General features: G+C 37.7%; 1 protein-coding gene across 2 annotated transcripts in view; it reads right to left on the reverse strand.

The window, feature by feature from the left end:
• The window catches only part of vapb (VAMP (vesicle-associated membrane protein)-associated protein B and C), a 29,469-nt gene extending 13,453 nt beyond the window's left edge, over nucleotides 1-16,016 (reverse strand). Inside the window, exons 1-3 of one of the 2 annotated variants that reach the window (XM_060868482.1) lie at nucleotides 15,536-16,016; nucleotides 6,089-6,241; nucleotides 3,791-3,894 (exon numbers count right to left, since the gene is read on the reverse strand). In XM_060868482.1, the coding sequence (XP_060724465.1) occupies nucleotides 3,791-3,894; nucleotides 6,089-6,241; nucleotides 15,536-15,593 (315 nt within the window). In that variant the 5' untranslated portion in view covers nucleotides 15,594-16,016. The remainder of the gene's footprint in view (nucleotides 1-3,790; nucleotides 3,895-6,088; nucleotides 6,242-15,535) is intronic. The other variant, XM_060868481.1, reaches the window with a different exon arrangement.
• Nucleotides 16,017-18,245: the final 2,229 nt, after the last annotated feature.

Below are 18,245 nucleotides of genomic sequence, written 5' to 3' on the forward strand. Positions count from 1 at the left end.
GGTGAAGGTATCATATTACACTGTATAATGAAGACTATATTACACTTATAATAAAGCAAAAATATATGTAGTGCCCACACCATATGCAAGGTACACATCAGCTTTTAAGAACTGTAAGGTAATTATTCAGAAAAATATATAGATTGAATGCATAGCGCAAAAGATATGGAACCAAAATTAAACCCTATCAAACTGATGAAAAACCCAAAGTGTTGAGAGAAAATAATTATCTGCTCATGATCCAAAACACACAAGAATATCAGGGAAGCATGGTAGAGGTAGCATAATGGTTTGGGCTTGCAAACTCATGATAATCGAAGCACCAGGAATTCAGAACTGTACAGAAACCTAATTTCTGCCAATTTACAGTGAAATGCAGCCAATCAAATTTGTAGGAACTTAGGAAATTTTGGAAGGTTTAAAGATGGTCAAGTCAATCACCAGACCTCAACACAACTGAGCATGCATTTCACCTCCTTAAGAGCGGAAGTTAACCCTCCCCACCCAAAACAAATAGCTGAAAGAAGCTGTAGTACAAACCTGGAAAAGAAACAAAAATGAAGAATGCAACTTACTACTTTTGCTAAATACTAAGTATTACTTTCTCTGAGAAAATCTGTTTCTATACTTTTGCTCACCTAAAAGTTGGGTGGTCTGCCACAAAAGGTGCCATGATCCAAGTTGTTTAATGCATCTAGATATAAATATCAGTAAATTAAAGCTGAAATTCTGAGTTTTATCTGATCATACACATCATATGATCAAACCCAAATGTCTACACTCACAAAAGTCTTGTCACCTATCCAAGTTGTAGAAACAACAAATAATAACTTGACTTCTAGTTGATCAAAGCCCTCATCACTCCTCGCACTGCACCCCGCACCCTCCGATCTACCAGCACTGCTCGACTGGTTCCACCATCTCTCAGGGTAAGAGGCAAGTATACTACAAGACTCTTCTATGTTCTGGCACCAAGGTGGTGGAATGAACTTCCCCTAGGGGTCCGGACAGCTGAGTCACTGGCTATTTTCAAACGGCGGTTGAAGACCTACTTATTCAGGAAACACTTCAACTAGCACTTCTTTCCCTATCTTTTGCATGTATTTTAAAAAATAAATAAATAAATACATACATACAAATTTCATTGTAACTTTGAACAATGTTTTAAACTCATGGTATCTTAACTATGTAACCTAGTGTACCAGCATTGATGTATCCAATAGAGATAGAGATTGCTGTAAATGTTGATCATTTGGAATCAGAAGTGGTTTATATGAAAGGCAAAGGCCTCTAGATTATGCTTATTTTACCAAAATAAAATCTTATCATGCCTTGATTTTTAATTATTTAATTAGTACAGAAAGGACAGACTTTGTGTGAACAAAAGTCTTGTCACATCTTTAAAGGATTCAACCAATCTCAGATTAGAGCATCACCTGTGAGAAATACTGCAATTAACACATTCCCAGGTGTGTAGAAGAAGAACCTCAGCACAACCAACCTTCATTTGAAATGCATCCTGACCTCTGACAGCATGTCAAAGATTCAACCACAGACCAAAGTACTGATCATCAAGAGCCTTAAGACCAAGTCTCCTGCTGAGGTGGCAGACATCTTTAATGTATCTAAACGTCAAGTGGAGAGGATAAGAAAAAGATTTGAAGAAACAGGAGAAGTTCATGACAGGCCCAGGTCAGGCAGACAACTGTTTGAGAGGACCGTTTGTTGGTTCGACAGTCCAGGGCCAGACCTTTTTCAACTGCAGCAGAGGTACATAACAACTGGTCACCAGAAACCCCTGTATTAAAAACCAGCATTAAACAGAAGACAACTAAAAAAATCGTGTTGCATTTGCCAAGGCCCACAGCTTGCAGAAAGGATGGACTGTGGAAAAGTGGCAGAAGGTTGGTTTTTCCAATGAATCATCTATTGAACTGCATCCCAATCGTCGCAAATACTGCAGAAGACCTATTGGAACCCGCATGGACTAAAGATTCACACAGAAAAAGTTCGGTGGAGGAAAAATCATGGTTTGGGGTTACATTCACTACGGGGGCATGCGAGAGATCTGCAGAGTGGACTCCAACATCAACAGCCTCAGGTATCAAGACATTCTTGCTGCCCATTACATTTCAAACCACAGGAGAGGGCAAATTCTTCAGCAGGATAGTGCTCCTTCTCATACTTCAGCCTCCACATCAAATGCCCCTTTTCCACCAAAAAGAACCGGGTGTTGGTTCAGAGCTAGTGCTGGTTCAAAGTTGGTTCCACTGGCGAACCTTCTAAGAACCAGTTTGCCTTTCCACCGGCTAGAGAGCCACCACAGAGCAAAGTCTTACATCACTGTATACGTGTCACGTTACACAGCAACGTTAGCACAGCAGCGGCAAATACAAACACATCAATGGTGGATGTTGCTTTACTGTTAATGCTCATGGCTTTGTGAACCTACATTAACATCCAAACGTGGCGAATCCAATGTGTACGTGCAGCTCCATGTAATTTGTATAAACGGAGGTTGTTATCGAGAAAGTACATAACGTTATTTTATCATTAACACAGAAAAAACTTAGCCTTAGCATGTAGCTATCTACTATCATGTGTGCTGATAATGTATCATATCGCGGTAAAGTAAAAGTGTATTAAACATTAGTATACTTAAGGTACATTAACAAATGCGCTAAAAGTAGCCCCGCCCACAGCCCCTGTCACAAGCGGTTCTTAAGTGTAGACCAGCAACGTTTTGGTGCTACTTAAGAACCACTTTTCCTGGTTCAGAGCCGGTGCTTTGGCTGTCGAAAAAGACAGAACTGGTTCTATATTACAGTAGGCTCTGGCTCCGAACCAGCACTCAAACTGCCTCGGTGGAAAAGGGGCAAAAGTTCCTGAAAGCAAAGAAGGTCAAGGTGCTCCAGGATTGGCCAGCCCAATCATTATGAACATTAATGAGCATGTCTGGGGTAAGATGAAGGAGGAGGCATTGAAGATGAAACCAAAGAATCTTGAGTCCTGCAAGAATGCTTTCTTTGCCATTTCAGAGGACTTTATTAATAAGTTATTTGAGTTATTGCAGAGACGTTTGGATGTAGACCTCCAAGCTCATGGGAGTTATACACAATATTAATTCTTTTTCCACTGCACCATGACTTTATGTTCTGTACTGTACATTATTTCTGTTAAGTGACAAGACTTTTGATCACACAAAGTCTGACCTTTCTGTCCTAATTAAATAATTAAAAATCAAGGCATGATAAGATTTTAATTTGGTAAAATAAACATAATCTAGAGGCCTTTGCCTTTCATATAAGCTACTTCTGATTCCAAATGATCAACTAGAGGACAAGTTATTAATTTGTTGTTCCTACAACTTGGATAGGCGACAAGACTTTTGTCAGGGAGTGTACATAGAGTATTGCAAAAACAAAAAATGGCCTTGCTTTTCCAATTCTTTCAGAGAAGAATGTATATACTGGCCTTCCCACTTGATATCAGTGCCTGATCTCACTAATACTCTAATTTTAAAATTATAGTAAATGGAATGCCTTCCTAGACAAATCTGAAATGGGATTTTCATTCAAGCACATATTGCTGTGATAGTCAGGTGTCCACAAACCTATGGACATATAGTATACATTATATAATTACTGGTAAACTGTGATAATAAAATAGCAATCTAACATTAAATGTACTGCAGGTACACTGTTTATTCCACACAGTTCCGAGATTTAGTCCCATATAATCTTTTACCGCTTTTCACCCAAGTCTTTACCGCTTTTGGATGAGTACTCACCAGACCCTCCATGTCAGTCATGTCAGGTGGGGCCATTAACGACTGCACCATAAACTTGTGCTTGCTCTTCTCATTGGGATCATAATCAAATGGCTGCAGCATAACTGCAAAAAACACATCAAAAATGTATTTGAAAATAAGCAAAACCATTCTGACTAGTAACATCTAACGAGTTAACATTAGAGTATTTTTCAATGCAGAATAAATCTCAGGCTATGAACGTCATTGTTTTGTGATGTTATCTGATGTCATTCCAATTACAGGAATCTTTTGTTTTTTTACTGAAATGATTTCTTTTTCTGACAGTAGTCAGTTTAATTCTAATTTGTCTCTATAAATGATAATCATTATAATGTCATTTTATGCAAGTATTGTGGTCTGCATCGTTCATTGTTAGCAATTGTTTACATTTTACATTTACATTTAATATTACTGGTTATTTCATATTTTAGGAGTGTCTGGGCCATGTGAACTGAGCAGTACACTGCACAGCTCTGACAGACCCAAGATGAGGCAGAAACACTGCATATAAACATACCCTGGCAATGCTGTCATAAGTGAAAGAGAGAGGTATAGCTGGGAACAGAAAACCCAAGCAGGGTTTCTGGTCTGGCAGTGAGGCTAGGAGTTTCTAGGAGTATATAAGGCAGGACACATGAGGCCTTGGTGGACTCAGTTTGTAATGAGACCTCCTCCTCTTCAGTCTTTGAGTGGATTGCCCTAGAGAATTTACCAGTGGACCTTTGACAAGATTAATCAAGTAATGCAGTACACTCAAACCAAGGAAGAGAGGACACAATTATTACTACTGAAGATCTGTATGAAAATGTTTTTCATCTTTTAAAAAGTGTCACTGTGTCCTCTTCTATTGATCAAGGCCCTCTTCAAAAGATATTGTGAAGGAGTAATACTGTATCATGGGCAGGTGTGTCCTCAGATTGATAAGACAGCATCAATTTTGGCAATTATAATAAAAATAAAATAATAAATGATAATGTATTCATATGTCTAAATCATATTTTATTCCAAATCAGTCCTTTAAATTTCTGCATACAGTGTGCATAACAATGTCAAATTCTCTTTGGGGTATTACATGAGCAATTGTATTTCACTTTAAACAATGGGACAAGTGGCACAAGGAAAAACTCCCCAAGATGATAAGTTTGAAGTGAACCAGATAATATTACCAATTTAGTTAAATTTGCCATTTTAATTTCTAATTATATTTACGAGATATGCAAAAGCAAACATAATTCTTTAGAATTTACCTTAAGTGCCAGCTGCTTCTCTCTTTATCAATCAAACAAGGCAAAAAAGCTAAAGAAGAAAGGGCATTCTTTTTGTTAGAATTGATCAAATCTCATGAGACAACATTAATTACGACTCTGAACCTCAATGTTGGTCTGCTATATAATTACAACGCCAGATGATCATAATACTCTAAAAAAAAAAACGGTTGGAGTTAAGGGAACAGCCTTCTCTTGGCTCAGGTCTTAATTGACTTATCCTTATCAGTTTATAGATGTAAATGTTGACTTCTATAGACATACTAATAAATGGTATATCTTCTAATAAATGCTACCTTTGGATAATATTTTTTGTAAACATGGTATTAGCTTCAACAAACATGTTTCAGCAAAGCCAGATGAGAGGCACCAGCTTAATTAGATTGAGAAATGTTTGAAGGACATTAGACTGCAGAAGCTTACTTACTTCCTACTACGTAAGCTCTGATAAGAAAGAAGTGCTTGTCCTAAGACCACATGGTGCCAGAAGTAAGCTCTCACTACAGAGTAACTCCGGTTTTATCATCTGGGGCATAGTACAACCTTCTTAAATATTACCTGATTATTATTTCATTTAAATGTATTAATTTAATTTATTGATTATAATAAAAATAGGAGTCTAGTATAAAGATATTGAAAAGCTGAATAAATTATTAAAAGTAAAAAGAATTTATGTTCTATTCCTACAGGCATTGACCATTAAGATCTATGCTATTAGCTGTGCATTACTTGCGGAGGATTCTACTATAGGTTTTTAAAAGAGCTACAAATGCCCAGCTACAGTGCACACTGCAATAAAAATAAAACTATAAAAAGGACTGCATTGTGGTGTAGCAAACATGAACTGGTCTTGTTCATTTTTCACATAAGAAGAAAAGAAATGTTATAAATAACTGTGTGATCTTGACTTGAATAAGAAAATTTAACTTTGAATTGAAATTGGAATTTAAGTTTTAAATAAATGATCACAAACTATCAAATTATGCTCAGCATGGTCAAATGATTTATTTACCGGAGACATTAACCGAGGTCCCAGCTTCAATCACTCCACTGTTTGGACGCACACAATAGCGACGTGGTGCAGTTGTCTTCACTTTAAAGCACACATTTCTATCTGTGGGGTTAGAAAGCTTCAAAGTTGTGGTCACCACATCTGTGAATGGACCTAAAAACACAGACAGAGGGCAGTTAGATGCTTTTGTATTCATTATAACTTTGTCACAATGGTTTAGTCAAATCCCTAGTATACACTCCCTGGCAAAAAGTATGGAATCAACCCTCTCAGAAGATGTTCATTCAAATGTATAATTGTGTAGAAAAAAACACAAGCACATATATGCCACAAAACAATTTTCACTCAACAATCCAAACTTCAGGCTGTATAAAACATTTAAAAAAAAAAAAAAACAAAGAACGATAACTATAATCAATTACAACTGTTTTTACAGATCAAACAGAGGAAAAAATGGAAGCACACAAATCAGGAAAATTATATGGAATCACCAAATAAAAACAATACTAGTACTTTGTTGCACCACCTCTGGCTTTTATAACAGCTTGAATTCTCTGAGGCATGGATTTAACTAATGACAAACAGTATACTTCATCAATCTGTCTCCAGCTTTGTCTTATTGCAGTTGCCAGATCAGCTTTGCAGGTTGGAGCCTTGTCATGGACCATTTTCTTTAATTTCCACCACAGATTTTCAATTGGATTGAGGTCCGGACTATTTGCAGTAGGGGTGTGCACGGATAGTCGAACATTCGAATATTCGGTCTGCTGTAATTATTCGATAAATAAAAATGCTATTCGAATTTCGCTATATCTTTGGCGTGGATGCAGCCGCCGCCACCAACGATGAAGAGGATGCGGCAATGCCCGCTCGTCGGAAAAGGCTGAGCCAGTTCTTCGGCGATGATTACAGAGAATCCAGCCGAGACGAGTGGGAACAGTTCTTGCTGGAGCCATGTATTCCACCAGATGAGGATCCCATTCAGTGGTGGAACGAAAACATGAAGCGCTTCACAAAACTTAGTCGCTTAGCACACCGTTACTTGTGTGTCCCAGCAACGTCTGTGCCATCAGAGGGCGTTTTCTCCGCAGCCGGCCTTATTGCTAACAGACTAAGGAGCCGACTTTCCTTCGATCATGTTGACATGCTTGTGTTCCTTAACAAGAACATGTAAAACAATAGAAAGAAAGCAAAAAAGATTTGCTGACAGTTTAAAAGGTTCAAAGTTAAATGTAGCCTAGGCTACGTTCTGTACAATAGCCTAATTGCTGCAGGCGGCTTTATTTACGGTTTTTTTTTTTGTTCACTTTTTTTTGCTTTTGCTCTGTACTTTTTTGTTTGTTTGCACACATTGTTAAAGGTTATTGTGTATAAGCTTGTTCAAAAATGACGGAAACAATAAATGTTACTGAAAAATAACATCTCTCATTAAACTTAATTTAAATAAACGAATATTCGAATATTCGTTTTTTGTGAGCTCAAATATTCGAATGTGAAATTTGCGGAAAACGCCCATCGATAATTTGCAGGCCATGCCACTGACATTATACGTCTTTCCTGTAGGAATGTTTTCACACATTTTGCCCTATGGCACGATGCATTATCATCCTGAAAAATGATGCTACCATCACCAAACACCCTTTCAATTGATGGAATAAGAAAAGTGTCCAAAATCTCAACATAAACTTGTGCATTTATAGAAGATGTAATGACTGTCATCTCTCCCATACCTTTACCTGACATACAGTACAACCCCATATCATTAATGATTTTTTTCTTCAGGCAGTTGTCTTTATAAATTTCATTGGAACAGCACCAAACAAAAGTTCCAGCATCAACACCCTGCCCAATGCAGATTTGTGATTCATCACTGAGTATAACTCTCATCCAGTCATCCACAGTCCAAGATTGTGTTTCTTTAGCCCACTGAAACCTTGTTTTTTTCTGTTTAGATGTTAATGATGGTTTTCGTTTGGCTTTTCTGTATGTAAATCCCATTTCTTTTAGGTGATTTCTTACAGTCCGGTCACAGACATTGACTCCACTTTCTGCCCATTTGTTCCTCATTTGTTTTGTTGTGCATTTTCTGTTTTCAAGGCATACTGCTTTAAGTTTTCTGTCTTGGCGCTTTGATGTCTTTCTTGGTCTACCAGTACGCTTCCCTTTTACAACCTTTCCATTTGATTTGTAATTGGTCCAGATTTTAGACACAGCTGACTGGGAACAACCAACATCTTTTGAAACATTCTGTGAAGATTTACCTTCTTTGAGAAGTTTGATAATCCTCTCCTTTGTTTCAACTGACATCTCTCGTGTTGGAGCCATGAGTTATGTCAATCATCTTGGTTCAACACATCACTAATGTGTGCAAGCACTCTTTTTTAACTGCAGACTAATTAGCAGTTGTAATCAGATACAGGTGTTTGTTTTAGAAATTCAAAGTGCATGGTGATTCCATATCATTTTCCTCAGATTTGTGTGATTCCATATTTTTTTCCTCTGTTTGATCTGTAAAAACAGTTGTAATTGACTATAGTTATCTTTCTTTGTTTTTTTTTTTTTTAAAGTGTTTTATACAGCCAGAAGTTTGGATTGTTGAGTGAAAATTGTTTTGTGGCATATATGTGCTTGTGTTTTTTTCTACACAATTAAACATTTGAATGAACATCTTCTGAGAGGGGTGATTCCATACTTTTTGCCAGAGGTTGTAGTATAGCATAATATCTATTTAATATATACCATAAGATATGTGTGGAAGAACTCTACTGTCCTGCATATAGCCTTGAGGTCTTTTGGATAAAATGGAACGTGAGCACCAGACCTTCTCATCTGACTGATCAGTACCTAACCTCATAAATCCCCTTATAGCTCAATGAGCACAAATTCACAGCCATTTTCCAAAATATAGTAGAAACCTTAGAAAATGGCACCTTTTATAATAACAATTGGGGGGCTTCTATTCTCAGCAAAATTCAACTCAGCTCAGCTCAATTCTCTCTCTCTCACTCTCTCCCACACAAACACACACTTGTCTAAATACTTGATTCTGATTGGAAGGAAGGTGTGTGTTCAAACTCATGAATGCACAGGTAGATCCAGTTAGTTTAATCATTCTAAATTAATGTGCTGCCTACAGTTACAGTTCCATACAGTATTTTACAGCGCTACTGTAAACATTTTCCAATTACTTTGCTTAGCTAAAATAGTGTTTTTTGCATGTGATTTAACTTATAGGTCAATATAACAGGCCATATTTTATATATATATATATATATATATATATATATATATATATATAAATAAAACATTGTATGATCCTAACCAATTTCTAAAAATAAATCAATGTGTAATCATTTTAATCCATAAATTAAAACAAAAAGCAAACATTCAGAAACCAGGTGGAGGTAAAAAATATGTGCACCTTATAATTCAATAACGTCAAGCCCACCTTAAGAAACAATAACAATTATCTTATTTTCTGAACGAGTTTATCTTTCTCAGTATTGTTTTAGAGAAGGTTTGGCCCTCTGCTTTACTTCAGAGCATTGCTTTACTTCACTTCTTATTTTTAGGCAGTTGTTTATGCACACAGCATCTCAATGAAGTGAGGTCTGGAAAATTCTGAAAGTATTCCTTTTTTTTTTTGGGATCATTATCCTGTTGCATGACCAAATTTTGTGTCAGTTTAAGCTGCTGAACAGATCAAATTGATCTCAAGAATATTTTGGTATATATGGAATTCAACATTGTCTCAGTATGTACAAGTTTCCCCATGTCCTGTAGATCATCACCTCCACCACCATGCTTGAAAGTTTGTATAAGGTATTTGTGGTTATAGCGGTATTTATTTTTTAGTACACTGTTAAACCCCAAACAACAGTGTTAATTATTAACAAAAAAGAAAGAAAGCAAAAAACCCTCAAAAGCGTAAAGCAGTTCCACTATCTTAATTTATTTTTCTTAATTTCATCTAACAAAGTTAACTTATTGTTTCAACTAAAGGCAAAGTTTTAAATTAATTTAACTTCAAATAATAGATTCACTTATCATCATATTTTTCAACATGAACAAAAACGCCCCCATGTGGCGACTTTTGACTTTTAAGGACGTTTTGAACCTACTGAGAGCCTGATAAATTCCCTCTTACAAAGATAGATGCTTCACTTCAGACCGACTGGATTAAAATGCAAGTCATTCAAAGTTCTCTCAGAACATATCCATAAATATTACTGCTAATGCCACATTAAGAACCTGATATGCTATATAAATAAGTACTGTAAGTACTTCAAGTATAGACATGTGGGTGGCTTAGGTTAGCATTTCAATTATCTTTGCATTTACTGTTAACTTCTGTTTAATGATAACAGCATATGTACAGTACCTAACATATAGCAAAAATTAATAAATAAACTAATATTAATTAAATAAGAAATTATTTTTAATTGACACTTTGCAGGCTTTAAGTAAAATGACTCCCGAGTATTATTTTTATTTTTAAATTGACTCGGTTGACATTTGAGAATTTCAGAGCTAAATACATTTGTTCTGTTTAGCCATAATATATAAAATGCAGCTTAAAAGTGTGACTGAGGGGGGACTGTCCCATGAGGACACAGGACAGTCATGACATTTCTGTTCATGATATTTTAACAACCTGATTGTGTGGTGTAAAAGGTGACTGTGTGTTCTGTGTGAAACACTGCAAAACTGCCACTCAATCACAGGCTTCCCTTCTGATATCCGCCACAACCTATTGGAAGGTCTTGTACCAGTCGAGTTGTGCATTTGCCTTCAACAGCTTTTTAATCTGAGTATTTTACTTCATAAACAGCGAGACAGATTTTTGTGTGTTTGTATGGAAATGGTGCTGACAAACCACACCCTGTGCCCAGATCCTTGGACCACAAAAGGAGATGTTGGAGTATATGGGCATGTTACTTTACTTTAGTTTAGCTCTTAAGGTCTGAAAGCCATCATCAACTACACGACACCATGTGCACTGTGATGAATCAACAACTGGCAGACGACCTGAATGGGTTCTACTGCAGGTTTAAAAAAAGCCCAATTCACACCTCCCGGAACCCCAGACTCTGCACACACCTAAAATTCAGTTCAGTGAAGATGATGTGTGTCAGGTCTTCAAGAAGATCAAGAGAAGAAAGGCACCAGGCCCAGACAGCGTTTCACCAGCCTGTCTGAAATCCTGTGCTGATCAACTGGCCCCCATCTTCACACGGATCTTCAACAGATCACTGGAGCTGTGTGAAGTCCCCTCATACTTCAAAAGCTCCACTATCATCCCTGTTACAAAGAAATCCAAAATTACTGGACTAAATGACTAGAGCTGTGGCTCTAACGTCTGTGGTCATGAAATCATTTGAAAGACTGGTGTTGGCTTATCTGAAGGACATCACTGGACCCTTATTGGACCCTCTGTAGTTTGCCTACAGAGCAAACAGGTCTGTGAATGACGCAAACAATATGGGACTGCATTATGTTTTGCAGCATCTGGACAGACCAGGGAGTTATGTGAGGATCCTGTTTGTGGACTTCAGCTCTGCCTTTAACACTATCGTCCCATCACTCCTCCAGCCTAAACTAACCCAGCTCTCAGTGCCATCCTCTGTCTGTCAGTGGATCATCAGCTTTCTGACAGACAGGCAGCAGCTAGTGCCACTGGAAAAACTCAAATACAGCACCCGCACCATCAGCACTGGTGCCCCCCAGGGTTGTGTCCTCTCCCCACTGCTCTTCTCCCTGTACACAAACAACTGCACCTCTAATGACCCCTCCGTCAAGCTCCTGAAGTTTGCAGATGACACCATACTGATCGGCCTCATCAAGGTCTGCTTAGACTGGAGGTGGAACAGCTGGCTGTCTAGTGCAGCCTCAACAACCTGGAGCTGAACACGCTCAAGACAGTGGAGATGATCGTGGACTTCAGGAGAAACCCCCCTGCTCTCCCCCCACTCATCATCATGGACAGCATTGTTACAGCAGTGGAGTCATTCAGATTCCTGGTAACCACAATCTCCCAGGACCTGAAGTGGGACAGTCACATAGGCTCCATTGTGAAAATGAAGAGATCGCCAGCTGAGGAAGTTCAACCTGCCATAGGATCTGCTGAAACAGTTCTACACTGCCATCAATGAATCCATCCTCTGCACCTCAATTACTGTTTGGTTCAGCTCAGCTACCAAATCTGACCTCAGAATACTACAGAGGGTAGTCCGGACTGCTGAGCGAACCATTGGCACAACTCTCCCCACTCTCCAAGACCTGTACTTCTCCAGAGTGAGCAAAAGGGCAAAAACAATCACTCTGGACCCCTCACATCCAGCACGCTCCCTCTTTGAACTGTTGCCATCTGGTCAATGCTACAGAGCCCTGAGCACCAGAAGAAACAGATATAGGAACAGTTTCTTCCCTCAGGCAATCCATCTGATGAACACTTAACATACACGGAACACACACTATTCTCACACACTATTTACATAAAACATATACTATGTATACTTCAATTGCACATTTCACACTTGTACATTTGTACATACTAATTGTATATTACTTAATTAATTGTATACTAATTGACATATTGTATATGTCATTCTGCTACACTGTGGAGCTGCTGTCACTATAACAAATTCCTCGCATGTGAAAACATCCCTGGCAATAAAGCTCTTTCTGATTCTGATGTTACTTTAGACTGCTAGAAGGATGGTGAGCTACAAAAACGTCTTAATGATTTTAAAAGGTCTTGAGATTTTTTAGTTGTCACTATCCCCTGCATTTACAGATGTAATATTACATTATTTGCAGTTAGACTGGTGACAACAAACATATTTTATCTGAAGTTTTCCCTAAATTGCATTTCTGTCCTAAACATTGCTGTGTTTAGCACTGCTCAAACGTTATACAGTGGTTTGTGCCATCAGTGCATCTCTAGAAAATGCAGCGTAATGGTAATCATAGTAGCAGTAGCACAATCTATACTATTCTTAGGGGCATGGCAGATGGTAGAGACAATGTCCCTGAAATATTTGAATCTGCAGGAGGATGTGTTGGACTGCCTTAGTTCTGGAGAACATCCTTGTTATAATGGACTTTAATCAAGATAAAGGAGACTGTGTTTAATTTTGCTGGTTTTTGCTGGTTATCTGTTTGGCCAATTACTGCTGACCACCAAGAGATAATCCTGATCAAGCAGTGCTGTGTTTTCTGAATGCAAGTACTTCAGTGGAATACTAATTCTAAAACATAAAAATTTACTTTTTGTGTGGTACACAATGTTATTAAACATCAGATTTTTATTGTATGCAAATTTTAAAAAATGTTTTTGAAATGACCAATGTATCAATTTTGTGAGAATGACACAAATATTATTTTCACAAAGTCTGCTACTTCAGTGTTTTTAGATCTTTTTGTCAGTATGTTAGAATTGTATACTAAAGTATGAATACAAGCATTTCATATATGTCAAAGGTTTTATTTACAATTACATTAAGTTTATGCAAAAAGTCAATATTTGCTATGTTGAACCTCTGCAATTTGCCCTGACATGCTGCCAATCATCAACTGGGCCACATTCTGACTGATAAAAGCCCATTCTTGCATAAAGGTTTGTAAGAATTTGTGGGGGAGTTTTATCCACCCACCTCTTGAGGATTGACCACAAGTCCTTATGGGATTAAGATCTGGGGAGTGTCCTGGACATGGACCAAAAAGTTTTTGTTTTGTTTCACGAGCCACTTAGTTATGACTTTTGACTTATGGCAAGGTACTCCATCATGCTGGAAAATGAGTTGTTCCTCACCAAACTGTTCTTGAGGGACCCCCTTCTGATCATCTTTTGATCTCAAAGCCCAAATGTCTACACCATAGGATTGGACGGGATGCTTTTAATCACAAGCAGCCCTCTCCCTTCTCTTGTCATAATTCTGGTACATCTGTTCTTTGTCTCATCTGTCCATATTGTTTCTATTTCTTTCTTTTTTTAAAAAAATAAATAAATAAATGTTTGTGGAAAAATCTAATCCTGTCTTCCTGTATTTAAGGCTTTCCAACGGTTTACATCTTGTATGTAACCTGTTGTATTTCTGGTTGTGATATTTTACTGGATTTTTGACACCGACACAGATACACCTACCTTGGTGGGTGTCCTTGACCTGGCCAGCTGTTCTTCTGATAAATAATTATTTTGTTATCTATTGCAGTTGCTTTCGGTAGTCTTTTGTTGGTGCTGAGCTCACCTTTGTCTTCTTTATTTTTAGGAATGTACCAAATAGTTGACATGGTCATCTATCTAATGGTGTGTTCAAATTGTTTAGCCTTTCATGAGAGGTAACAGCAACAGATTCCAAAGTGTCGTAATTCCTACTCAATTCACAGATTTGGATGTAAATACCTTTAAATTACACCTGAAAGTTTGCACTTTGTTGTCTTATGATTTTATTTTAACTCCAACATACTGTGGAAGACAAGTATGATAACAGAAGCTTTGTCAATGACCAGAAATGTTTGGATCTGAATAAAAGTTTATGCTATTTTCTTATTAGTTTGGGTAATAATTATTTAATAATGTAATATTATAATATATCGTAAACACCTGGACAGTGTCTTAGGAAAAAAATTAAATGAATGCAGAAAACAACTTTCTGTGATTTTGTCATAACACGTTGCATAAAGAACAGAAAACGGTCAGAAACTTTAGCAGCTTGTCACTGTACCTGCGTTTTAAGGGTGACCAGGCAAAGCAAACGAATAGTGTCCATAAACTCTTTTTAGTAATAAGCTTCGTGGTATGATATTCTACCTAAATAATACTTTGTTTAATTCTGACAAATTCATATTAGCTTATAAATGAATTATTCATGAAGGTAAAAGTGAAAAACAGCCCATTTTCATTAGTCATATCATATTTGTTTGGATTCCAAAATGCATGTGTGTGTGTGTGTGTGTGTGTGTGTGTGTGTGTGTGTTAACACACTTCCGTTATTGTTTTTTAATACTGACAAATTTTGATTTAACAGAAGCACCTGCAGTAAAGCGCAGTGTAACATCTCTGTGTGACTGTTAACAAACATCTTGCTAGGTGAAAAGCCGTCTTAGGAAGACCTTGGACTATCGAGTGTCTAATGGAAAGAATACAGTGGGCCTGGTTGATGTTGCTCCACTGTGGACACACATCCATTATAAAGCTAGCTAGTTACTGTTAACGCTAACATCGCTTACCTTCGCTTTGCTCAACGCCTAAAACTCTTACTGTAAACTAAAGTGCATTTTTGTCTATTTAGCAACCAAGCTAACGAAAAGCAAGTCGACATTCACGACGTCTAATACAGAACTGAGGCCTGTATTTAACGCCATGTCACAGAACCGCTTCTTTGCATCAAATGACCTCCTTAACTTACACCCAAATCCACGTCTAGCGCGCATTTCATAACTCACCTCGGAATTTCAGCTCGTGTTGAGGCTCTAAAATCAGGATCTGCTCTGGCCTGGCCATGTCCCTGCGATTCTGGCAGTCGCGTTATACCTCAGTGCACAAACAGACCTGCTGAAGCTCTCGCACTTCCACTATGTTGCACTTGACGTTCGGTTCGCTGTGTTCAAAACACGTGACCTTTCAACCACTATATGTACTAAACCGTACAATGACAAATGGTATAGTGCGCTACAAATATATCCGAACTGAATTGCTGTGTTGCCGTGAGACAGACTCGCCGTGACGTCACAGCCTGATGGTGCGCGACAGCTGGTGAGATGATGTCGTCTTACTGTGGACGATCACGGGAGAAGTAAACAGTGGCTTTTCCCATTAAAGCAAAACGAATACAGAAATCATTAAAAGGTGGAAAACGCCTCGTGACGTCTCTTATTTATCTTCAATACTCCAAAGTCTCCAGAGGATCTCGGCGATGGATGTCAATCCGGTCGCTTGTCCAGGTGATGGCACTGAGGTTCTCTGGGTTTAACCTATAAAAAACGAATGTAACCTTGTTAAATTCTCTCAAATATAAGCGAAACCTCATGCTTTCTAGGACTAAGCACGAAAATACTACAATATTTAAACACTTGCCGAGATGACGTCATTATTTTATTTATTTAATCTGTTAAGTAATAAATTATTACCTGTTCTGAGGGACAACACCTATCAATATTCTTTATTATTAATATAAACATTAATTTTTGTTATTTCTAAATAAATATAAATAAAACATGTATATATAACAATAACATATTAAAATAAATCAAATATTCTGTTTATTGTATTTTAGTATAATAAACTGCAAAAACCTAGGGGTTTTAAGCTGTACAAGAAATATCTGTGGTTAACACTTTGATTTAAGGATCTCCTTATCTCTGAATGAAATGTCTGAAGTGGTCTAAAGTATGCTTTTACTTTTGTTCACTTTTGGTGAAGAATAAAACTAAATGTACATTAAAATTTGAAATGTTTGTCTTCTATTATAAATACTGATGTTAGTTGAATAACATTGAACAAAAATGCATCCGAATTTCACACATGCTATAGGAGAATCCACAATATGATTGAACAGGCAAAATCAGGCTGAAAAGTATAAAGACGCACTGCTCATGTAGACTTTCTGATCCTCAACTACTTGGAAAATGAAGACATTTAAATAAGCTCCAATGGCCACAATACACCCAATATGTACTGACATCAGAATAAGGCCTGAATAATTGCATCATAGTTAAATTGTTTTCCAAACCCTTCTATATTTGAGTCCAATAACAATTGTTCTGTTAGTTATGTTAGTTATGTGGGATGTCATAAAGGGATAATATCTTCCCCACATTTATATGGCATAGAATGAGCACATGACAAAGGGTCATATGTTCCCATGGTTTTCCCAGTTCAGTAGTCTGGTCAGCTCATTTTCACAGCATCATATTAACTTTAATCAGAAGTGAGTACACCTCTCACATTTTTGTAAATATTTTATTATATCTTTTCATGTGACAACACTAAAGAAATGACACTTTGCTACAATGTAAAGTGGTGAGTGTAAAGCTTGTATAACAGTGTAAATTTCCTGTCCCCTCAAAATAACTCAACACAGCCATTAGTGTCTAAACCACTGGCCACAAAAGTGAGTACACCACTTTTGAGCACAAAAGTGAAACAAAAAAAAAAAGTGAGCACAAAAGTGAAAATGTCCAAATTGAGCCCAAAGTGTCAATATTTTGTGTGGCCACCATTTTTTTTACAGCACTGCCTGAACACTCTTGGGCATGGAGTTCACCAGAGCATCACAGGTTGCCACTAGAGCCCTCTTCCACTCCATGATAACATCACAGAGCTGGTGGATGTTAGAGACCGTGCCCTTCTCCACCTTCCTTTAGAGGATGCCCCACAGATGCTCAATAGGGCTTAGGTCTGGAAACATGCTTGGCCAGTCCATCACCTTTAAACTCAGCTTCTTTAGCAAGGCAGTGGTTGTCTTAGAGGTGTGTTTGTGGTCATGGGTCATGTTGAAATACTTCCCTGAGACCCAGTCTCCAAAGGGTGATCGTGCTTTGCCACAGATGTTTACACTTGACATACACCGAACACACAACTCTATTCTTACATTATTTACTTAAAACACATACGTACTTATTTATATTTCAATTTGCACATTTATATTTCAATTTGCACATTTTTTCACTATACATACAACTGTCCATATTATATATATGTTCATGTCTTGTCAATGCCATTCTGTTTACACTGTGGAGCTTCTGTACTAGAACAAATACCTCGTATGTGAAAACATATTTGGCAATAAAGATCGTTCTGATTCTGATTCTGATCTTGTTATTCATGGTCCCCCCAGACACACTTGTCTTTGTACTCCTCACCTGGTTGCCTCCATACACACTTGACACCATCTGAACCAAATAAGTTTATCTTGGTCTCATCAGACCACAGGACATGGTTCCAGTAGTCCATGTCCTTAGTCTGCTTGTCTTCAGCAAACTGTTTGCTGGCTTTCTTTGCATAATCTTTAAAAGAGGCTTCCTTCTGGGACGACAGCCATGCAGAACAATTTGATGCAGTGTGTGGCGTATGGTCTGAGCACTGACAGCCTGATCCCAAACCCCTTCAATCTCTGCAGCAATGCTGGCAGCATTCATACTAATGCTGGCAGAA

Source organism: Tachysurus vachellii, chromosome 4, assembly GCF_030014155.1.
Source record: "Tachysurus vachellii isolate PV-2020 chromosome 4, HZAU_Pvac_v1, whole genome shotgun sequence".
NCBI classification, from domain to species: Eukaryota; Metazoa; Chordata; class Actinopteri; order Siluriformes; family Bagridae; genus Tachysurus; species Tachysurus vachellii.